Source organism: Rhincodon typus, chromosome 18, assembly GCF_021869965.1.
Source record: "Rhincodon typus isolate 14 chromosome 18, sRhiTyp1.1, whole genome shotgun sequence".
Taxonomy (NCBI): domain Eukaryota; kingdom Metazoa; phylum Chordata; class Chondrichthyes; order Orectolobiformes; family Rhincodontidae; genus Rhincodon; species Rhincodon typus.
Genome location: NC_063349.1, coordinates 7,060,457 through 7,085,222, shown reverse-complemented (window position 1 = coordinate 7,085,222; position 24,766 = coordinate 7,060,457). Strand labels below are relative to the sequence as shown.

The 24,766-nt window shown below is 43.7% G+C and overlaps 1 protein-coding gene across 1 annotated transcript in view; it reads right to left on the bottom strand.

Moving 5' to 3' along the window:
- The window catches only part of tmtc1 (transmembrane O-mannosyltransferase targeting cadherins 1), a 176,534-nt gene that overhangs the window by 19,080 nt on the left and 132,688 nt on the right, over positions 1-24,766 (bottom strand). The window contains exons 8-10 of the mRNA XM_048607814.1: positions 18,941-19,108; positions 16,735-16,848; positions 15,640-15,783 (exon numbers count right to left, since the gene is read on the bottom strand). Of these exons, the coding sequence (XP_048463771.1) occupies positions 15,640-15,783; positions 16,735-16,848; positions 18,941-19,108 (426 nt within the window). The remainder of the gene's footprint in view (positions 1-15,639; positions 15,784-16,734; positions 16,849-18,940; positions 19,109-24,766) is intronic.

Below are 24,766 nucleotides of genomic sequence, written 5' to 3'. Positions count from 1 at the left end.
GGGGGAAAAAAGTTAGAAAAATAAAGAAATAAAAAGTCCAGCAATAAATTAGAAAAATAGAGAATGAACAGTTCAAAATAACTGCTTCCTGCATCGCGCTTCAACTCGAGGCCGGGAATCCGCTTCTGCGCCGAGGCCGGAGATCTGCGTCCACACCGAGGCCGGGGGGGGCCGAGTCTGCGCCCACGCCAAGGCCGGAGGTCCAAGTCCGCGCCAAGGCTGCGGTTCCGAGTCCGCGCCGAGGCCGGGGGTCCGAGTCTGCGCCGAGGCTGGGGGTCCGCGTCCACGCCGAGGCCTGGGGGTCCGCGTCGAGGCCGGGGGGTCCGCGTCCACGCTGAGGCCGGAGGTCCGAGTCCGCGCCGAGGCTGGGGGGTCCGAGTCTGCGCCGAGGGTCCGAGTCCGTGCCGAGGCCGGGGGTCCGAGTCCGTGCCGAGGGTCCGAGTCCGCGTCCACGCCGAGGCTGGGGGTCCAAGTCCACGCTGAGGCCGGGAGTCTGAGTCCGCGCCTAGGCCGGGGGGTCCACTTCGGCTTTCACCCCAGGACATTACTGATGCCGCCCGAGGACAGGAGGTTAAAAAAAAAACACGAAGAGAGATAGAAGTAAAGAAACAAAATGGACGGAGCAGAAGAGGTCTGACTCGGGAGTCTTACTCTGCTGCCATCTTGGAAGAGAAGAGAGATGCCAGGTTTGGATGGTACTCCGTCACTATTACAGAGGTTTTTGACAACAGTTGCATTGCTGCAGAACTGAGCCATCAGCAAGGACAGGAAATGTAATGAGCAGTCCAAATCCCGTTATAATTTATCATAAAAATACAAACAGAGGGACATCACGGCGAAGTTTGGTTGCAAAACCATCCGTGGCCAGAATCAGGTGTGGATTTTAGAAGCAGTCAGCCTTGACTTGCTGCATCTGATTACACAATGTTCCATTATCCAACATTTATATGGCACTGCAAAAGACAAGCTTACTGCTGCCATGGATACAGACGTGGACGAGAGTCAGAAATCACAGGCTCCAGTGCTCTCCTGGCCAGGGGCCTGGCTTTGCCTCCTGACCCAAGTACAGCGACCCTGCCCTGAGAATAGCACCTTCCCACATCCAGCTGATGAGCACAGTGGGCCCATCCCCAGAGCCCCAGGCCCAGTTTACTGTTCCCTGACATTCACCCACCTCTCCTGGGCCCTGGTGGGGAACAACAAATATAAACAGTGGTGCAAAAATATCAATGTGGAGAACGATTTAGTGGAAGCTCATACACAGACGCTCTCCCAAAATTGGAACAGCAACGTAAAAACACTTGCTCCGCCTTCAGCAGCCTTAGCCAGTGGCACTAGTCTGAAGTGGTTTTTATTTGAAAAGCTCTTTTGACGTTGGAAGACAACCCAAGGTACTTGACAGAAAACAGCGATATAGTTCCAAGTATCACTTAGGGGGAAGGTTGCATGTGATGATGCTCCATGCATCTGCTGCCCTTGCCCTTCCAGCTGGTAGAGGTCACGGGTTTGCAAGGTGCTGTCAGAGGAGCTTTTGTGAGTTATTGCACTGCTTCCTGTAGATGGCACATACTGCCATCACAGTGAGTCAGTGACAGAGTGAGTGAAGGTTGACGGTGCCAGTTAGTTGGACTGCTGTGACCTGGAGAGGGGCTAAGGCTTCTTGAGTGTTGTTGGGGCTGCACTCATCCAGGCATCTGGGGAGTAATCCATCACACTCCTGACTTGTGCCTTGCAGATGGTGGACAGACTTTGGGATGTCAGAAGGTGTTTCAATATCTAAACCTCATGGAATGGTACGCCCGCAAAATATCAGTTCCTACCAAAGTGGAGAGGCAGAGAGAAGAGGGTATTGGCAAAAAACCACAACGTTTGCGATTCATTTTGACAACCATATCAAATGCTTGACAGATGTGTCTCTGTCTGTAAATAGGATGCAGAACTACAGGGCCAAGAGAGATTCACAGACAGCACTGTGCTCATATATTCAGTTCCACTCTATGGCAACTACAACCGATTTCAACACAACTGAAACAGCCTCAGAGCATCAACCTCAAGGGGACAAGAAAAAGCTGACATCCAGCTGTAGTCTGCAGATCTGCCAAAGCTCCGGTATTCAGGGGACTGGGGGGGTGAGGGGTGCAGAATTGGAGTGAAGAGCCAGGAAATTGTATTCCTCTCCAGTTCAGCATCCCCCATTCAAAATTAACACTGTGGCAGGGCTTCTGCTGTTCAATTAATGCTGGGATAGGCCTTCCTCCATTGCTTCTGCAATGCAGAAGAGCAAGGGAAAATATTTTTAAATCAGACTTTAAAACATATAAGTAAAAGACTGGTCTTTTATTTCAACAACCCGTGATCCCGCATGTGTCTGGGTAACGAGGGTGGATATGATACTCAGAACGTGGCCACACCAGTCTTCTACTCTGTTGGCCACTTAGATCCACATTTGCTTTGCCGTGTTATTTGGCTCTGAGCAGTGACTGGCAATGTTGATTGTCAAATCTATTAAAGCCACCAGTTCTCTTTGATCACTACTTCATCATCAGTCATTGGCTTTTTGGTGTGTGTTGGCTATTTCTCTTCTCACTGCACTTCCCCCATCAGCTCTTCATCTGGCAACTTCAAAAACAAGACTTCTTCATTTAGTGTCTTTCAGAATATTCTGCAGTGGTTCACAGTTAATTAAATTCTCTTGAAGTGTAGTCACTGTCTTAAAGTCCAAAACAAAACACAGCCAATTTGCACTCAGCAAGTTTGCAGAATCAGAAATGAAATACGTGGCAAGCTCATCTGTTGTTGAGATATTGGCAGGGGTATAAATGTTGGCAGGAGTCAGAATTCCTTACTCCTCTTTTGTGGGGTGGAAAATTCAGTAAGCTCATGAGAGAGCTGGAACAGGTTTAACATCTTTTTCAAAAGACAGCGCCTCTGACAGTACAGCATTCTGTCAGTACTACATGGTAGTGTCAGCCCAGATAGTGTGCTCAAATGATTCGAGGGGAACTGAACCCACGACCATCTGATTCAGGGGCAACAATATAACTCAATGAATCATGGGTGATGCCAGAAATGGGGAGAGGAGCAGGAGGATAAAACCATTTATGGAATGGAATTGTTCAATCGCTTGTTTTATGAGCACAGGGCGCTGGAGGTAAACACTGACAAAAAAAAAACACAATTTTTCAATGCTTAGTCTCCAACATCTGCTGTCCTGCTGTGAAGATAATATAGAAATAGTGAGGCATGGCAAGGGACTAGTTCATGTGTTGTTGGCCAACTTTCAGTGAATGGAATGAATGAGTGACCAGAGACTGCTGGAGATGATCTGAGCAGCTGAACAAGCAAAAACAAGATAATCTAGCGTGGGCCGTGTTCAAAAAGTTAGTAGAAGTGGGAAATGAGCAGATTCTGCGCTCAATAAAATATCAACGTAGAGTCTCTGCTGTACAAATCAGTGAGGACAAGAGCAAGCTACCTTTATCAGTTCGGTTTCTACTCTGCCAGCCTTGTTATGGCTTTTATTACTATTCAAGGGGTTTCCGGTGCCCAAGAGGCAACTAGGAACGGGTAATAAGTGCTGGCCAGCTAGTGACCCCATGTCTCCTGAGTGAATGAACAAAAAAGGAACCGACTCAGATGAGTCCTGATCAAAATATTTAACTGGCAAAGCAACTATGCACGCATTTCTGACTTGGGCCAGCAGGGAGCAGTCAGGGGCAGCAAGGTCACAATGACAACTGAGGTCCCATGCAGCCAGCTGCTACCCAAACATCAGGAAAGACACAGCCCTGCTCCTGTGATCTTTCCTGTTACTTATTTTGAATTGGTTATTTACTTTCAGTACAGGGGCACAACTATTACATCAGCAATAATACGCAACAATTGTTTGGTGCCAAGAGACATCAGATTGCTGAATATTTGCAGAAATTGGAGTTCCAGCTTTGCTATAACACATAGGAATAGAAGTAGGCTTTTCGGCCCACTGAGTCAGCCATTCATTGAGATCGCAACTGATCTGATAATCCTCAATTCCACTTTCCTGCCTTATCCCCAAAACCCTTAATTCCCTCCCTGATTAAAAGTCCGTCTATCTCAGCCTTGAATATACTTAACAACGCCACCTAGCTGGCCTCTGCAGTCATTCACTACCCTCAGAGAGAAGAAATTCCTCCTAATATCTGTCTTAAATGGGTGACCACTTACTCCGAGAGTTTGCCCTCTGGTCCTTGACTCTCCCATAAACAAAAACAATCTCTGTGCATTTACCCCGTCAACACCCAAGAATTTTATTGAAACACAGAAATGAGGCTCAGCAATAGGCAATTCAGCCCTCAAACCTACCCTGCCAGTTAATATGATCATGGCTTATCCTCCATCTCAGTGCCATATTCCTGCTTTCTCCCTGTACTTATTAATTCTTTTAAAATCTAAACTTTATCTTTTGCATTCTTTAATATACTCAGTGACTTGGACTTCACAACTCTCTGCAGCAGAGAATTTCACAGCTTCGCTACCCCAAGTATCCAAATCTTTGCTCACCTCAGTCCTAAATCGTCTACCAATATCTGAAGACATTTTCCCCTGGTTCTAGACTCTCAACCAGGGAGAACAACCTCCACGCATCTAGTCTGTCCACTCATGGCAGAATTTTATACATTTCAATCAAATCCCCTCCCATTCTTCTAATGTGCAGTGAATATAGGCCTGGACAAACCAATCTCTCCTCATAGGGCAGTCTGCACACATCCCCCCACTGACCGCCCCCGCCCCAGCCGCCCCCCGCAGTATCAAGCTAATGAATCTCCACTGCACCCCCTCTATGGAAAGGAAAGAGAGTAGAAAAACCAAAACTGCACACACTACTCCAGGTATGGTCTCACGAAGGCCCTGTAAAACTGCAATAAGACAGCCTTACTTCTGAACACACATCCTCTTGCAATGAAGCGCCAGGAAACCAATTGCTTTCCTAACTGCATGCTGTAGCTGCCTGTACAAGGGCAGCCAGATTTCTTTGTACGTTCACATCTCCCAATAGGTCACCATTTAAATAATACTCAGCATTTCTGTCTGACACACTTAATTGTATAAATTCACATTTAGCTGTGTTGCACTGAATTTGCCATTTGTTTGCCCATTCACTGAACTTGTCAAAATCATCCTGCATCCTCCTCACATTTCACCCAGTTTTGCGTTGAGAGACAACTTGCAAATGTTGCACTCAGTTTCCTCATAGAATCCCAACAGGGTGGGAGCAGGCCATTTGTCCCATTGGCTCCACACCGACCCTCCAAAGAGCACCCCCCCCCCCACTATCCTCTCCCTGTAATGCTGCATTTTTCCCATGGCTAACCTACACATCCCTGGACACTACTGGCAATTTGGCATTGGCCAATCCACCTGACGTGCACATCTTTAGGCTGCGGGAGGAAACCGGAGCACCCAGAGGAAACCCGTGCAGACACGGGGAGAACATGCAAATTCCACACAGATTATCATCCAAGGCTGGAATCAAACCCAGGTCCCTGATGCTGTGAGGCAGCAGTGCTAACCACTGAGCCACCTTTCCACCCTCATCCAGTTTATATAATGCATGAATACCTGGGGCCCAAGCACTGAACCTTGTACTATACAACTAGTCACTGCCTGCCCCAGAAAATAAAATCCATTAGTCCAACTGTTTCAAGTCTCCCAACCTATTCTTAATCCATGCCTATATATTACCCCCCAAATCCCATGTGGTTTCATTTTGCCCACTAACCTTTTATGAGGGCCCTCATCAAAAGCTTCTCAAAATCCAAAATACATCACATCCACTGGTTCTCCTTCACTTATTCTACTAGCTACAACCCAAAAAAACTTCAGTAGATTTGTTATACGCGATTGTTCTTTCTTAACCACATGTTGGCTTTGTGCAATCCCATTAATGCTTTCCAACTAGCATTATCCCCTATTCATGATGTTAGGCTAATCCTTTGGTTGACTGATTTATTGTCACATGTACCGAAGTACAGTGAAAAGTTTTGTTTATGAGCAGTACATTCTAAGCAAGGATGTACAGATCGAAAAGACTTAGACAGAGGCATACAGGTTACATTGCACAGGGGGTACACTAGGTGAGATCAACATTAGCCTTGCCAGAGGCGGCTGGAGTCTGTTTGGTAGGTTTGGGCCTCTAACTTGATCTGGTACTGCCTCTTGGCATCCTGATGGCTTTGCGGAGTTCATATCTGGATTTCTTGTATTCATCTGGGTCATCTGACTTGAATGCCACATGCCTGGTCTTCAGTAGGGAGTGGATTTCCTGGTTCATCCAATGTTTATGGTTGGGGAACACTTGGATTGACTTTGGTACACAATCCTCCACTCCTCTTTATCTCCCTCCTTTTTCAAATAGTGGGCTTATATTTGCCACCCTCCAATCTGTAAGACAGTCTATAGAATTCTGAAACATGACCACCAATGCATCCAATATTTTCATGGACGCTTCTTTTAGTACTCTGAGATGTAGACTATCAGGCCCTAGTGATTTGTCAGCCTTTTAACCCCATTAAATTCCCCAGCACTATTTCTCACCGATTTCCTTCAATTTCACCCTCTTACTCTTAACATTTCTAGGAGGTTATTTGGATTCTCTTTTGTGAAGACAGAACCAAATACGTGTTCAGTTCTCAGCCATTTCCTTGTTCACCATTATAATTCCCCTAGCTTCTGAATATAAGAAACCTACATTTGTCTTTGCTAATCTTTCTCTCTTCATGTATTTATAGAAGCTTTCAGAGTCATTTTTTAACCTTCCTGCAATTTTACTCTCATACTCTATTTTTGCCATCTGGACCAAACGTTTTGTTCTCTTCTGCTAAATTCTGAAATGCTTCCAATCCTCAGGCTTGCCAATTTTCTAGTGTACATGTTATATATGTCACCTCTTTGGTTGTAATGCTATCCTTAATATATTTTGTAAGCCATTGGTGAGTCAACATTTCTCTTTTACTTTTGTGCCAGACAGGAATGGATAATGGATGAGGGGAGGCGATGGCCTAGTGGTATTATCGCTGTACTGTTATTCCAGAGATCCAGATAATGTTCTGGGGATCCAGGTTTGAATCAAGGGCAGCACGATAGCTCAGGGTTAGCACTGCTACCTCACATCACCAGGGACCCGGGTTCAATCCCCCATCGGCCAAATGTCTTGTGCAATTTGCACATTCTCCCAGTGTTTGCATGGGTTTCCTCCAGGTGCTCCAGTTTCCTCCCACAGTCCAAAGGTGTGCAGGCTAGGTGGATTGGCCATGCTAAATTGCCCATAGTGTTCATTTATATGTTAGATGGGTTGGGGAATGCGTCTGGGTGGGATTCTTGGAGGGTCAGTGTGGACTTGTTGGGCTGAAGGGCCTGTTTCCACACTGCAGGATTCCTTGGAATTTTTCTAATTCATGCACAATTTCTTTAAATATTGACCACTCCAGGAAGTCCTCCTGCATAATATCATGAAGAGTTTGGTTGTCCAATCTATATATAAATTAATGTCACCCAATGAAAACAGTTGTTCCTTATTGTGTGCATTTCTGATTTCTTGTTTAATGCCTTCCTTCAAGGGCAGCATGGTGGCTCAGTGGGTAGCACTGCTGCCTCACATCACCAGGGACCCAGGTTCAATTCCAGCCTCGGGCGACTGTCTGTGTGGAGTTTCCACATTCTCCCTGTGTCTGCGTGGGTTTCCTCCGGGTGCTCTGGTTAACTTCCACAAAGATGTGCAGGTTAGGTGGATTAGCCATGGGAAATGTAGGGTTACAGGAATGGGTTGGGTCTTGGTTGGATGCTCTTCGGAGGGTTGGTGTGGAATCGATGAGCCAAATAACCTGCTTCCACACTGTACGGATTCTATGATCCACTATAGACGACTCAAATAACGTTTTCTGCCCTTGGTGTTTCTCATCTCTATCCATACAGATTTTGCATCATAAATTTTCCAAGACAATATTGCTTCCTCACTGTCACATTAACACTCCTGTATTGACAATGCTACTCCACCTCCTTTCCTTTTTTCTGTTCTTCCTGAATAACGAATACACCTGAATGTTCAGTTCCCATCCTTGGACATCCTGCAGCAATGTCTCCATAATTGCAACCATCTCATAACTGCTTATATCTTTCTGGGCATTATTTCATCTACATTATTGTGAATTCTCTGTGCATTCAGATCTAATGTCTTTAGATTTGTCTTTTTAACTTTATTGGCCATCTTAGCTTTATTTTGCATAATGATACCATTTGCTTTTCTGCATGTTGTTTTTTCTGCCTTCCACTTTTGCTTATATTTCTGTCTTTTGTTTCTATTCTTGACTCTCCATCCTTCATCTCCCTGCCCAGATTCCTGTCCACCTTATTTGTTTTAATAAGGTCTCCCCTCATTATTCTAAAACCTCTCCTGTTAAGAAAATGCCTCCATACCTTAAATCAGCTCAGTGAACCTCTTCTGAACTACCTCCAATGCTAGTACATCTTTCCTTAGACCTGTGCCTTGTATAACTTTAGTAAAACCCCCTTACATTTATACTCTACTCCTTTGAAATAAAACTGACCAGTCCACTTGGCTTCCCTATTAGCTGCTGAACATGAATGCTAGCAATCTGTGATACATGCACAAGGATTGCCAAAACACACTGTTCTGTAGACTTCTCTAGTCTTTCCTCAATTAAGTAATATTCAGCTCCTCTATTCTTCGAGTCAATGTGTGTAAGCCATTTTCCCACATTGCATTCTATCTAGCAAACTTTTATGCATTCACTCTACCTATCTATATCGCTCTGCAGAGATGTGCGTCATCTCCACAACTTGCCTTCCAACCTGTTTTTTGTGCCATCTGCAAACTTGGCTTCAGTACATTCAATTCACTTATCCAAGTATTCAAAGTATTTTGTAAATACTTGTGGTCTCACCACTATTCTGTGTGGCACTCTTTCAGTTAGAGTTTGCGACCTGAAAATGACCCCCTTAACCCAACTCTCTTTCTTCATTCCCCTTTCTTGATCTCTCCAAATCCTGAGGCTAATTTATTGCTTATTCCAAGTCAACACAGAGCCAGATTTACCTCGAAGAAAGGAATTTAAGTTGCACATATAAAAAAGGTTTCGAGGAAGTGGAAACAATGTGCAGGCAAATAGTCTAAAAGAACAAGATATTTTAATGATTTTACTCTTGCAGTGTGGAGACCATTGGGAGAATTTCCCTTTCCTACAGATAATTAAGAGCAAATAGAAATATTCACTCAATCAGTAATAATTTAAGCAAAAGCAAAATATTGCAAATGTTGGGAATTTGAAAGAAAAACAGAAAATATTGCAAAAACTCATATCAAACAGCTTCTTCAGATAAACAGGAACATTTAACATTTCCGGTCAAGGGATTTTCATCACAGCTGGAAGACGTCAGGGGTGAATAACAACTTCCAGTTCTTTGAAATGTCATTGCTGTGAAAAGTCAAGTAACCATTTACCAGTTTCTCTCAGACTTTTGGGGGGGTAAAAGCTCTCTCTCTCTCTTCTATCATTAATGCTGGAAACCTGAAAGGAAATGTCAACTTGCTGCAAACCCACATTTGTTGGGATATTACTAACTACAAAGAAAAATCTATATTCGTGTTTACGTGATGTTCAAAGGGGTTCAATCTTTACTCCAAGTCTAAAACTTCCAATTAAAAGTTTAAATGAGACTGGGCCAGCGACCACCACATTTGAACAGTAAGCATTGTTTGCAATGGATCAGAACCAGAATGATCTTCTGGACTGGTTTAGATTGATGAGAGGATCAGGGGAGAATTTCTCACGTCGTTTTCTCCAACTGTGCTGGATTGCGCGGTTTCTTTTTGCCTCTCCCAGTAGTTCATGCAGTTGTTGAGTTGGGTGGGGGGTATATATACTGTAGTACACAAGAACTTGGAGTTGCACAAATAGGCTGGTTTATTAATAGGATCTTTCCATATGAACAAAACTGGGAGCAAGAGTAGGTCCTTGAATAAGATCATGGCTGAACTAATGTTGCCCTCAATTCCCCTGCCCAACTACCACTCACTCTCTGACCTGATATCCTTTAACACTTTTGTTAGTCAAAAATCTTGACTTGGCAATGATCTTGCTCCCATCACTCCTCAGGGAAGACAGCTATATAGACTCAGGACCATCTGAGAGAAAAACATCTCAACTCTTGTTACTGTACACTTTTTCAAATCCCACAGTCAACAACTCCCAAAAAATACAGTAAGGATCAAAGGAGTTGGGACACCAGTGTACTGGGACTCCCTCAAGCTGATAGCAGCAATTAGACAATCTATCACTTGGGCACAAATTTAAACGAGGATGGCTCTGGCGTCCGACACATGCTTGAACGAGAATAAATTTCAGCCTTCCTTTGTCTCGCCTTTCACCCAATTTCAGTTACCACGCGGTATTTTAATGTGGTCTCTCCAGCCACATCAGAGTAGAGGTCAATGGATGGTCAACGTGATCAAATAGGGCATCGTGCTCACAATCAAAACCAAATGAAATTGATCTTCGATCAGCACATCAGCTGAGGAATTGGCAAATGAAATTGGGTAGATGAAGTTAAGAGAGCTATCAGCAATAATCTAAGTGAATGGTGAAAGAAGTTCTTTCATGGGTCCCACAATGTTTTACTCTTTGCCCAACTCTGCGATCTTACAACAGCATCCACCCACTACTATAATTTGAAACTTCTCACCTGCCTTTCAATTCACATAGAAGTGAGCGACACTGCAGGAAAACCCTCACATTGGAACAACAACCTGAGCAAAACGGCACACCCTCTCTCCGTTAGGGAAATTGGGCATGGAGGCAGAAATGCTACTAGCTGATGCAGTAAATGGAGGGAGCAAGTAGAGCCATAGAAATGTCCCAAAGCTTCACAGATCCCATCCTCAAATTAATTTTGGATGCTGGGTAACGTACTTTAAACATCCTTCAAGTCAAACGTGGCCAGAGTTATATGGTGTATAAATATATATATCGTAAAGAAATATGATTTCTAATTCTTAGTTGTTGTCCAGTGACGCTGGTGCAAGTGCAGTGAGGCAAATAATGGGTTTGGACAAGGTACGCACCAAAGCGCATCATCAATGCAGAATCGCAGCCAACATCTGTGGATCTGTATCCAGATTGAGAGGAAAGGAGGGATGAATGATAACAGCTGACATGGCTCAGCAACAGCTATTCTTTCTAAAGCTCATGTGCCCAAGATATTGCTCCTCAGTAAGGTCAAGTTCAGAGAAGGATCTTCTTGTGTGCTCCACGACAGTGACCTCCTCATCCAGCTTGCTCCTCTCACTCTGTCTGACATTCGTTGCTGTTCCCCACCTCATCCAACAATCCCAGAGACAATCCCAAACAGATCACACCATGCCTGCAATAAAGCCAACCAAACACAATGCAGCAGCAGCAATAAGAGATAACAGAGTGTGGAGCTGAAGGAACACAGCAGGCCAGGCAGCATCAGAGGAGCGGGAAAGCTGACGTTTCGGGTCGGGACCGTTCTTCAGAAATGCAAGACCTTCTTCTTGGCAATCAGGATTATGTTTTTAAGAATCGGAAAGCAGCAAATAACCAGAAGTTAACCTAAAGCTGAAGGCCACAAACCATCAACTCTGCCACTACACCATCAAATGGAGCTGGATTAGTTTCCAACAGGGATGGAGATCAGATCAGGTCCCTGTAACCAGATAGCATCTGGAGATCTTTTGGACCGGCTGTGATACCCAAGGGGTCACAGAGCAATTTTCCACTGCCTTTTCCCCAGTTTTTTTCCTTCCTTTTCACTCAGTGTATTCGCCTCTTCCATGAAGCTCCAGGGCAATGAGGGAGGGAGAAGGAAATGTTCAGTCATGACACTCCACCCATTATAAGTACAGGGTGGTTTTATCTGACTTACTGATGTAATCCTTTTTGAGTCAACCTTCATGGGTTAGGCTGCCATGAAGTTTGGGACTTCGGGTCTATCTGAGAGTTCGCTCCCTTATACTGAACTATCTCTGTGAATTGCATCTAAGTCTTTGCCTTAATCAAGGGTAACTATTGTCTGGAATTTCCAACAAACACTTAAATATAGCATGGCTCTCTGTAATACAGCTCTCTAGAACAGGTTATTCCATCCTTTTGGGTCTTAATAAATGTCAGTGTTGCACCATCTTATACATTAACACGTCATTAAATACTCATTCTCATTAAATGGCATAAGCTTAGTGGACCAGCTAACATTATCCTGCTTGCCAATTTAGCAGGCTTATAGCCTGTGTGTAGCGGATGGATCTTTTAAGAAGCATTTCCTGCCTGTTAGGTGTTGAGAATGTCCTATCTAACATGATAAGTCCTATCAGAAAACGCTAATTCAAACACTTCAGTGACTGAAATAGCTCTGACATACCAACACAGCAGCCTGATCTAAAATTCCAAAAACATCAACCCCGATGTATAACTCTGCATGATCATCACATCTTTCGTACCTGAGATATGAGTGCGGCACTATCTGCTTTTAAGGTTTAAGAGTCATCTGTCTGCAAACACATAGACACAGCCAGAGTATAAACTATATATTAAGGCACAGATAACTTATCTGCATACTTGATTGTGTATCTCAATATCCTGTTAGGTTTCTACATGTTTTGATACAAATCACACAAATTAAAGCTACAGATTTATAATTCTTCCATCCTTGTCTATAACATCTCCCTATGGCATCTCATCACTTTCCATTTTTAGTCCCATTTCCCTTCATCCATGAACTACCACTAGCCTATTCGCAACCCCTAATTCCATCTCTGCCTTGTTTTTCAACTGCACTTTACAGATCAATTTATTTCCAATATTTTAAGGCAGCAAATTTCTTTCACTGAGGCAGTAGTTTTGAATGTGGCCAGTACATACATTGGAGCACAAGTAGGCCATTCAGCCCCTCAAGAATCTCCTGCCATTCAATTGGACCATGGCTAAACCACTCCCAAATCCATCTGCTTGCCTCGTGGATATACCATGAATGCTTTTGTCAGCGCACCTTCAGAGAGACAACAGTTTGATATCTCCTTCTCCATATCCCTGGAAGGAATCCAATTTTCCATTCTCCATGTTGCAAGCAGTGGGAGCTACCAGTAAGGTTCCAGAATATTTTCTGACACAGCTACTGTACTTTGAAGGTTGGTAAGATGGGGCAATTTGTATTCAGTCCACAAGAAGAATACAGAAACAACAGCGAAAAGCAAGTGTGAGGCTGAAACAGTCTTTGTTGTACTGTGCATTGCACACCAGCGACTTCTAAATGACAGGACAGAAAACAATTATTCAATTAGCAATACCGACAGGCCCAACAACAGCAACATCTGTGCTAACAGACCTGACCTGATTTTTCCAAAGCAAACTGCTGCCAAACACCTTGGGACCGCACTTTGGTTGGGAGCACACAAGGAATTCTCACAATACAGAATCAGTCAGAAAGCGAATGAAGCAATTTGTTCTATTCCACCTCTTTAAAAGAAATGTCCTATGAATTCCACTCCCCTGCTCAAGTAAATATACAATTCTCTCTCAAAGGTTACCATCAAATCAGCTTCCACCACTTTGACAGATACTATATTCCAGGCAACAACTCACTACTTTTAAAAAATGTCACCTCATCTCCCCCTCAAAGTTCTATGACAATCCAATGTTCAAATATAAACAAAGAGCTGAATTCCACAGGTGAGGTGAGAGTGAGTGCCCTTGACATCAAGGCCACAATTTGCCCAAATGTCACACTGGGGAGCCCTGACAAACTCGATTCAATGGGAATTGGGGGAACAACTCTCTCCTGGTTGTTGTCATACCTAGCACAAAGGACAATGTCTTTTGTTGTTGGAGGTCAGTCATTTCAGCTCCAAACATCTCTACAGGAGTGCCGCAGGGGAGTGTCCTCAGCATGTCCATCTCCTGTTGCTTCATCAATGGCCTTCCCTTCATCGTAAGGTCAGAAGTGGCGATGTTCGCTGATGATTGCACAATGTTCCGCACCATTCGTGGCTCCTCATGTACTCAAGCAGTCCATGTTCGAATGCAAGGAGACCTGGTCAATATCCAGGCTTGGGCTGACAAGTGCCAAGTAACATTTACGTTACACAAGTGCCAGGCAATAACCATTTCCAAAAAGAGAGAATCTAACCACCACCCACTGACACTCAATGACGTTACTATCAGTGAATGTACCACCATCAATGCCCTGAGGTTCACCATCTACCAGAAATTGAGCTGGACTTGCCATATAAACACAGTAGCTACATGAACATGTCAGAGGTTAGGAATCCTGCAGTGAGTAATGCACTTCCTGACTCTCCAAAACCTGTCTACAAGTCAGGAGTGTGATGGAATATCCCCTCTTGCAGCCCCAACAACACTCAAGAAGCTTGACACCATCCAGGACAAAGCAGCCCGCTTGACTGGCACTACATCCACATCCCATACCACTGATGCTCAGGAGCATAAGTGTGTACTATCTGTCTAATCTGCTCAAGATCCTCAAACAGCACTTTCCAAATCCACAACCTCGAACAGCAAGGGCAACAGATACGTGGGAACCCCACTACCTGCCAGTTCCCCTCCAAGTCATTCATCATTCTGGCTTGGACATATGTTGCTATGGGTCAAAATTCTGGGACTCGCTACCTCACAACATTGTGCATATACCAACAGCAAATGGACTGCAGCGGTTCAAGGAGGCAGCTCACCACCAACTTCTCAAGGGCAGTTGGGAAAAAACACTGGTCCAGCCAGCGACGCCCAGATCCTGTCAACAGAAATATTCCCCCAACAGTCTTTCTCAAAACCTCTCCTAATTTTGAGCACCTCTCTCAAAATCTCCTCTTAAATATAAAAAAAAAACAAATCCATACTTGTAATGCTGTGATGCAGATGGAATTGAACGAGGGTGTACAGACAGTACCAGTGATGAACCTCAGTGACACCACTCAGACATGCTAGAACCATAGATAAGCACTGCTATAAGGTTCACTGTGTATTATTTGGAAAGCTGGGCTGTAAATGGACAGAACCATGTAGAGCTTTAGGTTTGATTTATGTTTCTATACTGTGTGTGTTAAGAGGGGAAGAACTTAGTTTCATTTTTGCATTCTGAGAGTGGTGTAAGGCTGTCTGGAAACATGTTTAGCAGCATTATAATTAGGTTTTTATGAAAAACCCTCACACTTCAATGTTTTAGAAAAACAGGGATAGAAGACAGGAACAAAACTGAGCTGTTGACAAGCGACAAGGTGCCTTATGACACAGACAGACAGACAGAAATAGTTTCATTTTAGAAAGACAGACCCATCCCGATGGGCAGGGAGTGTGCAGCTTTCTTTCAGATGGGAGCAGGGCTCACAGTGAGAAATGGTCTGGCGCAGCAGCAGTGCAGTTTAGCAGTGCTCGAGCAGGAGAAAAGATGTCCTGAATAGTTTAATGTAGGAAGAGAAATTTCCAGAAACAGGCGGCTATAGAAGAAGAGTTGATGAGGAATGTCAAACCGACTTGTAGCAGTGACCTCAACTCAAACATTTTCACCACAACATTGCAAACATTTTCAAAGCACATGCCAAATCTTTGCACTTACTTCAACAGGTTCCCCAGATTGAACAGCGCACGGTTATGCTGAGGGTTCAGTTTTAAGGCCTCTCTATAGTGGACTTCCGCCTCTGACACATCCTTGGTCAATGTGCCAAGATTGTTGAGTGCACTGGCGTGGCGTGGATACAATCTGGCAGAAAATAGATTGCAAAACCCAATAGGGAACAGTAGGAATTCAGTTCTGTAAATCCATTTATCAGGCACAACACAGCAATACTACAGGAGCAACTGCAGATCTTTGAGATATTTCATCTGTAACATTACCCCCATCAGAAATGATCGATCAGAATGGGGCCTCTTTTCTCTAGCAAAATAGTCTACTTAAAAGGTGTACATCTTATATAATTTTACATCAACATTTCAATTATCTTTTAATGGCATCTCAACTTGGTGATTTTTTGCACGTGAAGTTAAGATCCCATGGTTAGCATGCCTATTCCCGAGCGATCTAACTAACGTTTCTCCTCCATCTAAAGTCAGATAAACTGCACAGTCATCTCCATTGCTGTTTGCAGGATTGCACTGTGCACAAAATAGCTGTCGTTATTGATCTACATGACAGGAGTGACTGCACTTCAAAACTAATCCATCAGTGCTTAAGTGCTTTTGAACATCCTAAAGTTCGATAAGGTGAGAGAGAAATTCAAGTATTTCTGTTTTGTTCGTGAGCTTTTGATCTTTGTATTTTTCTAAGTCTTTCTTTTCTTTCCTTTTAGTTTATAATCAAGCCTGGGTTACACTGTCTGTCTGGTATGCCACATATCTTAATCCTAAAACCAATCTTTTGATAGGCAGACACAAAGCAGCAAACAAGACAGAGTACATAATACTCTGCTCTGCATCTGCTGAACTGCAGCAGACTACCCGATTCCTAAACAGAAAAAAAGGTGTATCTATGGCAACTTTTGTACTGTCCTTCATTAGGAAGTACAAAGGTGTTGGACTACAGCCAAGCTCTGTATGACAAACTTTCAACACTGAGCCAAGCCCCTTCAGCGGGAGGCTGGCCTTTTGTGCGGAAATGTTTTACGTCTGAAGGTTAGGTAAATAAAGGAAGGAAAACATGGACCTCACTGCTTACCTCAAAGCTGTTTTATAATGGTAAACAGCTTCATCGTGGCGACCGTAGTCTTTCAGGAAGTTGGCATAGTTGTAATGCACCTTGGCATTAAGGGGCAAAGTCTGAACGCCAGATCTGTGGAGGGACAGGGAAATAATCAGCCAGAATTACTGGCTTAGCACATGTATTCATGCTAAAAGCACTTTATTATCTTCATCACATTCAACAATATCAATGGTTATTTAATAAACCTGACTCTGAATACAAGCACTACAGTAATGCATTAACACTTCTAATTAACTTGCAGGACAAAGTCAAGATTTTTTTTAAGGCTTAAAGGCACCATCCTGGACATTATCCATGCTCTCCCTTTTGCATTACTCATCACACATTACTCCAACGGATATGGTGAGCATGCACCAACAAGAAATCTTATCTCGAAAACACAACCAAAGAGTGAACAGGTCTATTGCTGCTGAACTTGCACCTTTTTAGATGAGATAGACTAGCCAATATCTGACAATACGAGGCATAGTCCAAGTGGCTAGAGGGGAATGAGTGCATGAGAAAAAATGTCCAGGGTTTTCACCCTGTGATCAACATGCAAGGATAAAGATGATATTCATCTGAGTCATTCCTATGGTTCAGAGATGCTGTGTCTACCCACAAACATCCCGACAATGGTACTCCCAACATTGAATCCCAGTTTGGGCTCATACAGTGAAACTCAGTGGGGGCTGTTGTGCAGACAGAGCAATTACCCCCATAGCTCCAGTGGGTTAAAGAGGCAAAAGTGTGTAAGCCTCTTCTTCCTGTCTGAAGTCCTTCTACATGTAGGAACGCCAAAAAGGGACAGGATTAGGAACTGCTGCAATACCTCATACATGTCTGCACATGCTGACAACGCTTCAATGAAGAACTGATGGAGTCTATATTTTTCAGAAATGATAAGAAAGGGAACAAATAGCTGGGAAGCAGCTTCATAAGCCACACTCCAAGTGAACATTACTTTCTTAAAATTTGTATTTTCCTTTCAATGAAAAGTATTATATGTGGACCTGGCTCACTCCTTAACCATCTCTTGCAAACTTGAAAACAAGGTCTGCACCTTAGCTCCTTTCCCCTCTGCACATTTCTCTGCTTGGGTGAATATCACTGCTTCTCAATTTGAACTGCCCCACAGTTCCAGCTTCCCCTAGTCGACTTGCATCTTTATTGCTGTGGCTGTCAAACCAAAGGTCAACATTGGAAGGGAAGATGTCTGTTCCCATGACATTCACATCACTGTCTGGATCATTTTACAGTCGGTACCCTCCGCCCTATTGGACTTCTACCTTTTGTGATTTCAAATACTGTTTTCTTATTTTTGTTTATCGTACAACTCCAGGAGACAAACACAACCCCCCCCCCATGGCTCTGAGCTTTCTTTTGATGACTAATTTGGGACACACAGGGTAGGTAAGAGGGCTGTTTAATGCCTATTGAATGTGGTGTCAGGAAACCCACAGAAATACGACTAGCACAAGCCGAACGTTGTCCCAGTTAGGCTAACTCTGGAGGAGATTGAAGAGGAGCAAACAACAAAGTAGTCCTATGTGACACATTTGCAGTGGGAATTATGCCAGGGAGGGCACAGAATTGTTGATACAATTGCTCTTTTGGATTATAAATCTCACTTCTACTATTTCATCTGAAAGTGAAAATTCTCTGCTTAATGCATTTCTTCATCACCTTTTCCTCAAGAAGACCAAGATTTCCCTCTGCTCCACTCCTTTGTAAGGCCATACAACTCACATGAAATAGGCCATTCAACCCATCAAGTCTGCTCTGCCATTCAGTAAGATCATGGTGGATCTAATAATCCTCAATTCTACTTTCCTGCCTTTTCTCCATCACCCTCGATTCCCTTACTGATTAAAACTCTGACTACCTCTGCCTTGAATTTACTTAATCACCCAGACTTGACTCTCTGGTAAAGAATTCCACAGATTTACTACCTTCAGTGCAGAGATTCCTCCTCAGCTCTGTCTTAAATGCATGACTCCTTTTTGTGAGATTATGTCCTCTTGTCCGAGACTCTCCCACAATGGTAAACAAGCTCTCTGCATCTACTCTGTCAAGTGTCCTAATAATCTTGTATATTTCAATGGGGTCACTTCTCATTTTTCTAAACTCCAAAGAGTACAGGCACAGGTATGCTGGCTCTAATAACAGCATAGTCTCTCACCTGAATAGAGCCTCCCTGGACAACCACACCTCGTTCTGTTTCAGGGTCTTCCAGAAGAACAGTCCTACTACAAGCAACATGGTTACCGTGAGAACTGTAGCTCCCCATTTACTGAGAACGCCACACAATCGATTCAAGCCATGGACAACCAGGATGCAGTATCCCATACTGAAGTTAAAAAAAAGGAAGACAGACACATGAACAATGAGGAAAGTAAGTGTCTCTCACCCATAAGCCATTCAGTGAGATTGTAGCTAACCTGATAATCCTCAAATTGAAGATCAAAATTAAAATTAAAAAATTAAATCCCATGAAACTTTGAACAACATTTTGCCTTACAACAACAACCACTTGCTTACATATGAAAAAAAACTGAAAGAACTGCAGATGCTGAAAATCAGAAACAAAAACAGAAATTGCTGGAAAATCTCAGCAGGTCTGGCAACCTGTGTGGAGAACAGTTCTGAGGAAGGGTCACTGGACCAGAAACATTAACTCTGCTTTCTCTCCACAGATGCTGCCAGATGTGCTGAGTTTCACTTGCTTATGTATACAGTGATTTTAATGCAGAAAAAAACAAATCAAGGTGGTTTGCATATCAGCAGATTTCAAAAGTTAAAGAATGAGGATTATAATTGGTGATGAAAAGCTTAGTCAGAAATGGAGAGGGAATGGTTGAGAGACAGGGAGGACTGAGGAGAGAGTTCCAGAGCTTAGAAACTTGCGCACCATTACAAGAGACCAGAGACAAGAATCAGTGAAGGTTCCAGGGCTAGACAGGGTTACAGAGCTTAGGCAATGAAGGGGTATAAACTATAATTGCACACCAACACAGTAAGTCTATGACTACTTAAATAAGTACTTTGAGATAGACTGCAGTTAACTGAAGATGAATCCTATTGTGAGGAAGTACTAGGTCATACAAAGACAAAACCCTATCACTCAAAAAACGTTCTACATATATACAGGGAAAATCTTCTGTCACATGCACAAGAGTGGAAAAAAAATCGCACATGAATGTGAAAACTAGAGTTGCAAAACCGATGTAATGTTCTCAGTGTCTTTGTTCATGAGAGGACAGGGAGAAACAAATTCTGCTTAAGACTACCATCAGAGGATCCTGCCAGAAAAACACAAATACAAATGTTGGTCCATTTAAAAACAGCAGGTTCAAAAACCTGGGTGTCACTTGAATCGTGGAGAATAGCTCCACGTTTGTCCTTGTCGAAGGATAATGGTCGGCATGGAATCATGTCCCTGCCCGGGACACTTCTGCCAGGAAATGATGGGAGAGAAAATCCCGCTCTCATTACAAATTCCCACAGAAACATTCCACAGTTCAATACATTACCTAATTAGAATAGTAACCAGTGAGCTCAGGAACAGGAATGGGCCATTCAACCCTTCCAGCCTAATCCACCATTCAACAAGACCATGGTGTGGCCTAACTTCATTGGAAACTGTCTGTAGAGTATATGCAAAAGTGGGGGATCTGGAACATAAACTGGCAAACAGCTGACACTGCCCAACTATAGGGGCTCAAGGTGATACAAGTTTCTTATTCTAAACACACAATTATTTTATGGGATATTACAATGATGAGTAAACTTTTTTGCGGGAAAACAAAACAATGGAGAGCCTGGAGCAAAAACAAAGTTGCTGGAAAAGTTCAGCAGGTCTGGCAGCATCTGTGGAGGAAATAAATCAGAGTTAACGTTTCGGGTCCGGTGACCCTTCCTCCTTTCTGAGGAAAGGTCACTGGATCTTAAACATTAACTCTGATTTTTTTTTTCTCCACAGATGCTGCCAGACCTGCTGAGCTTTTCCAGCAACTTTGTTTTTGTTCCTGATTTACAGCATCGGCAGTTCTGTCAGTTTTCATGGAGAGCCTGGAGTTTGGTGTTCCTCTTGTAAAAGTCACCTTCAAATAATCACTGGCAAAAACAACAGAGTTATATCCAAGATTACTTCATCTGAAAAAACTCAAGGCCACATCATCGTTGAAGCTTAAATTCCTATCCCCAACCTCCTCACCCCAGGAAGTGACAACACCAGAATGGTACAGCAGGGAGAAAATATGGACAGGGAATTCACAGCAAAAGGAGCACTTTTACCAGAATGGATGCGCAGAATTCAATGCAGTCCGTTATTTCACCTAGAAAAGGATTAAAGGTAGAACCTTTTTTTAAAAATATACAGCATCACTTATTACCTTCTCCTACTCTCAGAATATTTAACACCCAAAACAGTCTGCAGTGTGATACGTGACTAAGAAATTTGTTTCGACGTGGTTGTTTGAGAGAGGAGTTCTGTTCAAGATACCAGAATAATTCTTCTGCCTTTCCTCAGAATTTGGAGGCGAGAGGAGTGAAATGGCAGGAAAAGGCTTTGGAACAGTAGACCAAAGGATATTTGTTAAGGGCAGCAGAAGGCCAATTGTGCTAAATTGAAAGAGAAGCAGAGAATAATGGAGAAGCTCAGAAGGTCTGGCAGCACCTATACAGAGAGAAACAGAGTTAATGTTTCACTTCTGATAGGACTCTACTTCAGCATGTTTATTCAGTTAAGCTAATGAATTAAGGTCATTCATTGACCTATTGGCGGCCATTTTAGGATGCTGCTGGGATTTTATGGGCCTTGGAATAGATATCCCCAACATTACTGTCACTCTGCTGGGTGCATTGAGTTGAATTCCTAGGGGGCTTCTTTGAGAATTCCTGGAGTTCTGAGGAAGGGTCACTGGATCTGAAACGATAACTCCGATTTCTCTCCACAGATGCTGCCGAGCCTGCCGAGCTTTTCCAGCAATTTCTGTTCTTGTTTCTGATTTCTAACATCCGCAGTTGTTTCAGTTTTTCCTTAGTCAAAGATGGAGGTCCAATTGCCTGTTGGATTTCTACATGCTGTAGCTTCTGGTTTCTATTGATCAGTAATTCACCATTTGGTAAACTGTGACTGTCAAACCAGACAGGATAATAGAATGAGGATGTATATGATCGCCAGCTAGGAGCAGGGCAATTTGGTGCAGTTTAGATGGAAAACTGCCATGTATGTTATTGGAGGTTAACCGAGGGATAACATGGATGGAACCTTGGCAGCATCTGAACACCCATCCACCCTCCCAGCTGCAACAGGAATGGCATATCAAGATTTGAGGCAGGTTTAGGTACAAGAACAAGATGCCAAAAATACTTGAAGGATGAAAAATTGGCTTTTTCCCAAACTGAGTAAAACTAAATCAACAGACAGAGGAAGAGTCATTATGCCAGGTGCTCACAGATTATTCACCATTAGGCAACAGAAAACTTTAATGCAGGGGTAAAATCAAAGATTTATGTTGACTCATCTTTAAAGAGGGCAGGTTGAGCTTAGAAGGTATTTTTAAAATCACATATGGGATTCTTGGCTTTATTAACAGAAGAAAAGCACAAAAGCAAAGGCAGTTCTTCTAAATCTTTTTAAAAGGCTGATGGGGCCACAGCTGGAAAGGGAGATGGATTAAAATGGTCACAACGATGCGGAAATTCACTTCAAGACTGGAGAGTTGGGATTGTTATTTTTGGAACAAAGAAAGCAAATTTAATAGAGGTATTTAAAATTGCAAGGGGTTTTGATAGTCGAAATGGAAGAAATCTTTCCAATTGCACAACAATCAATAACCAAAGGACATGAATTTAAAATAATTGGATAAGCAATCAATCAGAAAGGAGAAGACAATTATGCTCCCAGCGTAATCAATTGTTACGATATTAAATGTGTTGCCTGAATGGGTAATGGATGTATTCACCTTCCAAAGTGAACAGGATATGTACATTGATTGAGTTGCAGGGCTAGAGATAAAAAGCAAGACAAATGGTATTAATTGCATAGCTCTTTCAAGCATTTCCGAGATCTAGATCATAGAATCCCCAGAGTGTCGAAACAGGCCGTTTGGCTCAACAAGTCCACACAGACCCTGGAAAGAGTATCCCACCCAGCCCCATTCCCCTACCCTATCCCTGCATTTCCCATGGCTAACGCACCTACCCTAACATCCCTGAACACTACAGGCAATTTAGCATGGCCAATCCACCTAACCTGCACATCTTTGGACTGTGGGAGGAAACCGGAGCACCCGGAGGAAATCCATGCAGACACGGGGAGAATGTGCAAACTCCACACAGGCAGTCGCCCGAAGCTGGAACCGAACCCGGGTGTCCCCGGCGCTGTGAGGCAGCAGTGCTAACCACTGAGCCACCGCGCCGCCCGTTTTTGTGCTCTTCTATAATAGTTAGGCCAGCCAAGGGTCTCCAAACTGTTAATGTGAGGCACTACTGGAACCTGGATGTGTGATGTCTGTTGCTTAGCTGAGATGTCCTCAAGAAATCTGTTTACCTTTGGTTTCAAGCTGTGAGGTTAACTGCTTTTGGGGCTGAACAGATCAAACAAAAGAAAGGGAAACTAAACCATCATCCTAGAATTCTGGGGTCAGCACATTTGGCAACGGGAATTCAGCAACGCAGGAGTGCTTAGAGAGGCAGTTTATTGAAGGACAACAAAACAGAACAAGGATGAAGACGAACTGGCGATCACATTGCAGCAATGCGGTGCTGCTCTATGACTTTGGAATTACAACCCTTTCAAGAGCTCAGCTGAGAAGACAGGATACCTTATAGGCTTGCAACTGATTGAGAGGTCACTGCTGTTCCAAGAGGCATTTAATTACTAAAAGGAGCCAAGCAAAAAACACAATCAAAAAGGCAAAAGGCATTGTAGCTTTTATCTTGAGAAAGTGGAATACCCAGGTGAGGAACGCTGTACACAGCCTTGTTCAGAGGCCATCAGGAGTACTGTCTTTAAGCACTCCCTCTCAGGAAAGTTATACTGATGTATAATGATGAGAGGATGCAGTGTAGGTTTATGAGAATTATAACATGGTTTACAAGTGTTAAAGCAGGAGGATGTTGCTTAAACCTAGTGTATAGTCCTTAGGATGTGGGAGAATGAAGGGGAATCGAATCAAGGTATTCAAGATAATAGAAAAACAAGAAAAAGAATAGGAGAAACTGTGGGGTGGGGTGGAGACAGGGGATGAGAAGAGATCGAGATTAAGAGGGCAAGGTGTTAAAAGCTGGAACAAGGTCCTGCAAGACTTAAAGCAGGAAATGCGTTTTCACACAATGTATAGACCAGGAACTGTATCCGACCGCTTTGCAGAACACCTACGCTCGGTTCGCAACAAACAACTGCACCTCCCAGTCGCGAACCATTTCAACTCCCCCTCCCATTCCTCAGACGACATGTCCATCCTGGGCCTCCTGCAGTGCCACAACGATGCCACCCGAAGGTTGCAGGAACAGCAACTCATATTCCGCTTGGGAACCCTGCAGCTCAATGGTATCAATGTGGATTTCACAAGTTTCAAAATCTCCCCTCCCCCCACCGCATCCCAAAACCAGTCCAACTCGTCCCTGCCTCCCTAACCTGTTCTTCCTCCCACCTATCCCCTCCTCCCACCCCAAGCCGCACCTCCATCTCCTACCGACCAACCTCATCCCACCCCCTTGACCTGTCCGTCCTCCCTGGACTGACCTATCCCCTTCCTAACTCCCTACCTACACTCACCTTTCCTGGCCCCATCCCCGCCTCTTCGACCTGTTTGTTTCCTCTCCACCTATCCTCTCCTCTATCCCTCTTCTATCCGCCTCCCACTCTCTCCCTATTTATTTCAAAACCCCCTTCCCCTCCCCCTTTTCTGATGAAGGGTCTAGGCCCGAAACGTCAGCCTCTCTGCTCCTATGATGCTGCTTGGCCTGCTGTGTTCATCCAGCCCTGCACCTTGTTGTC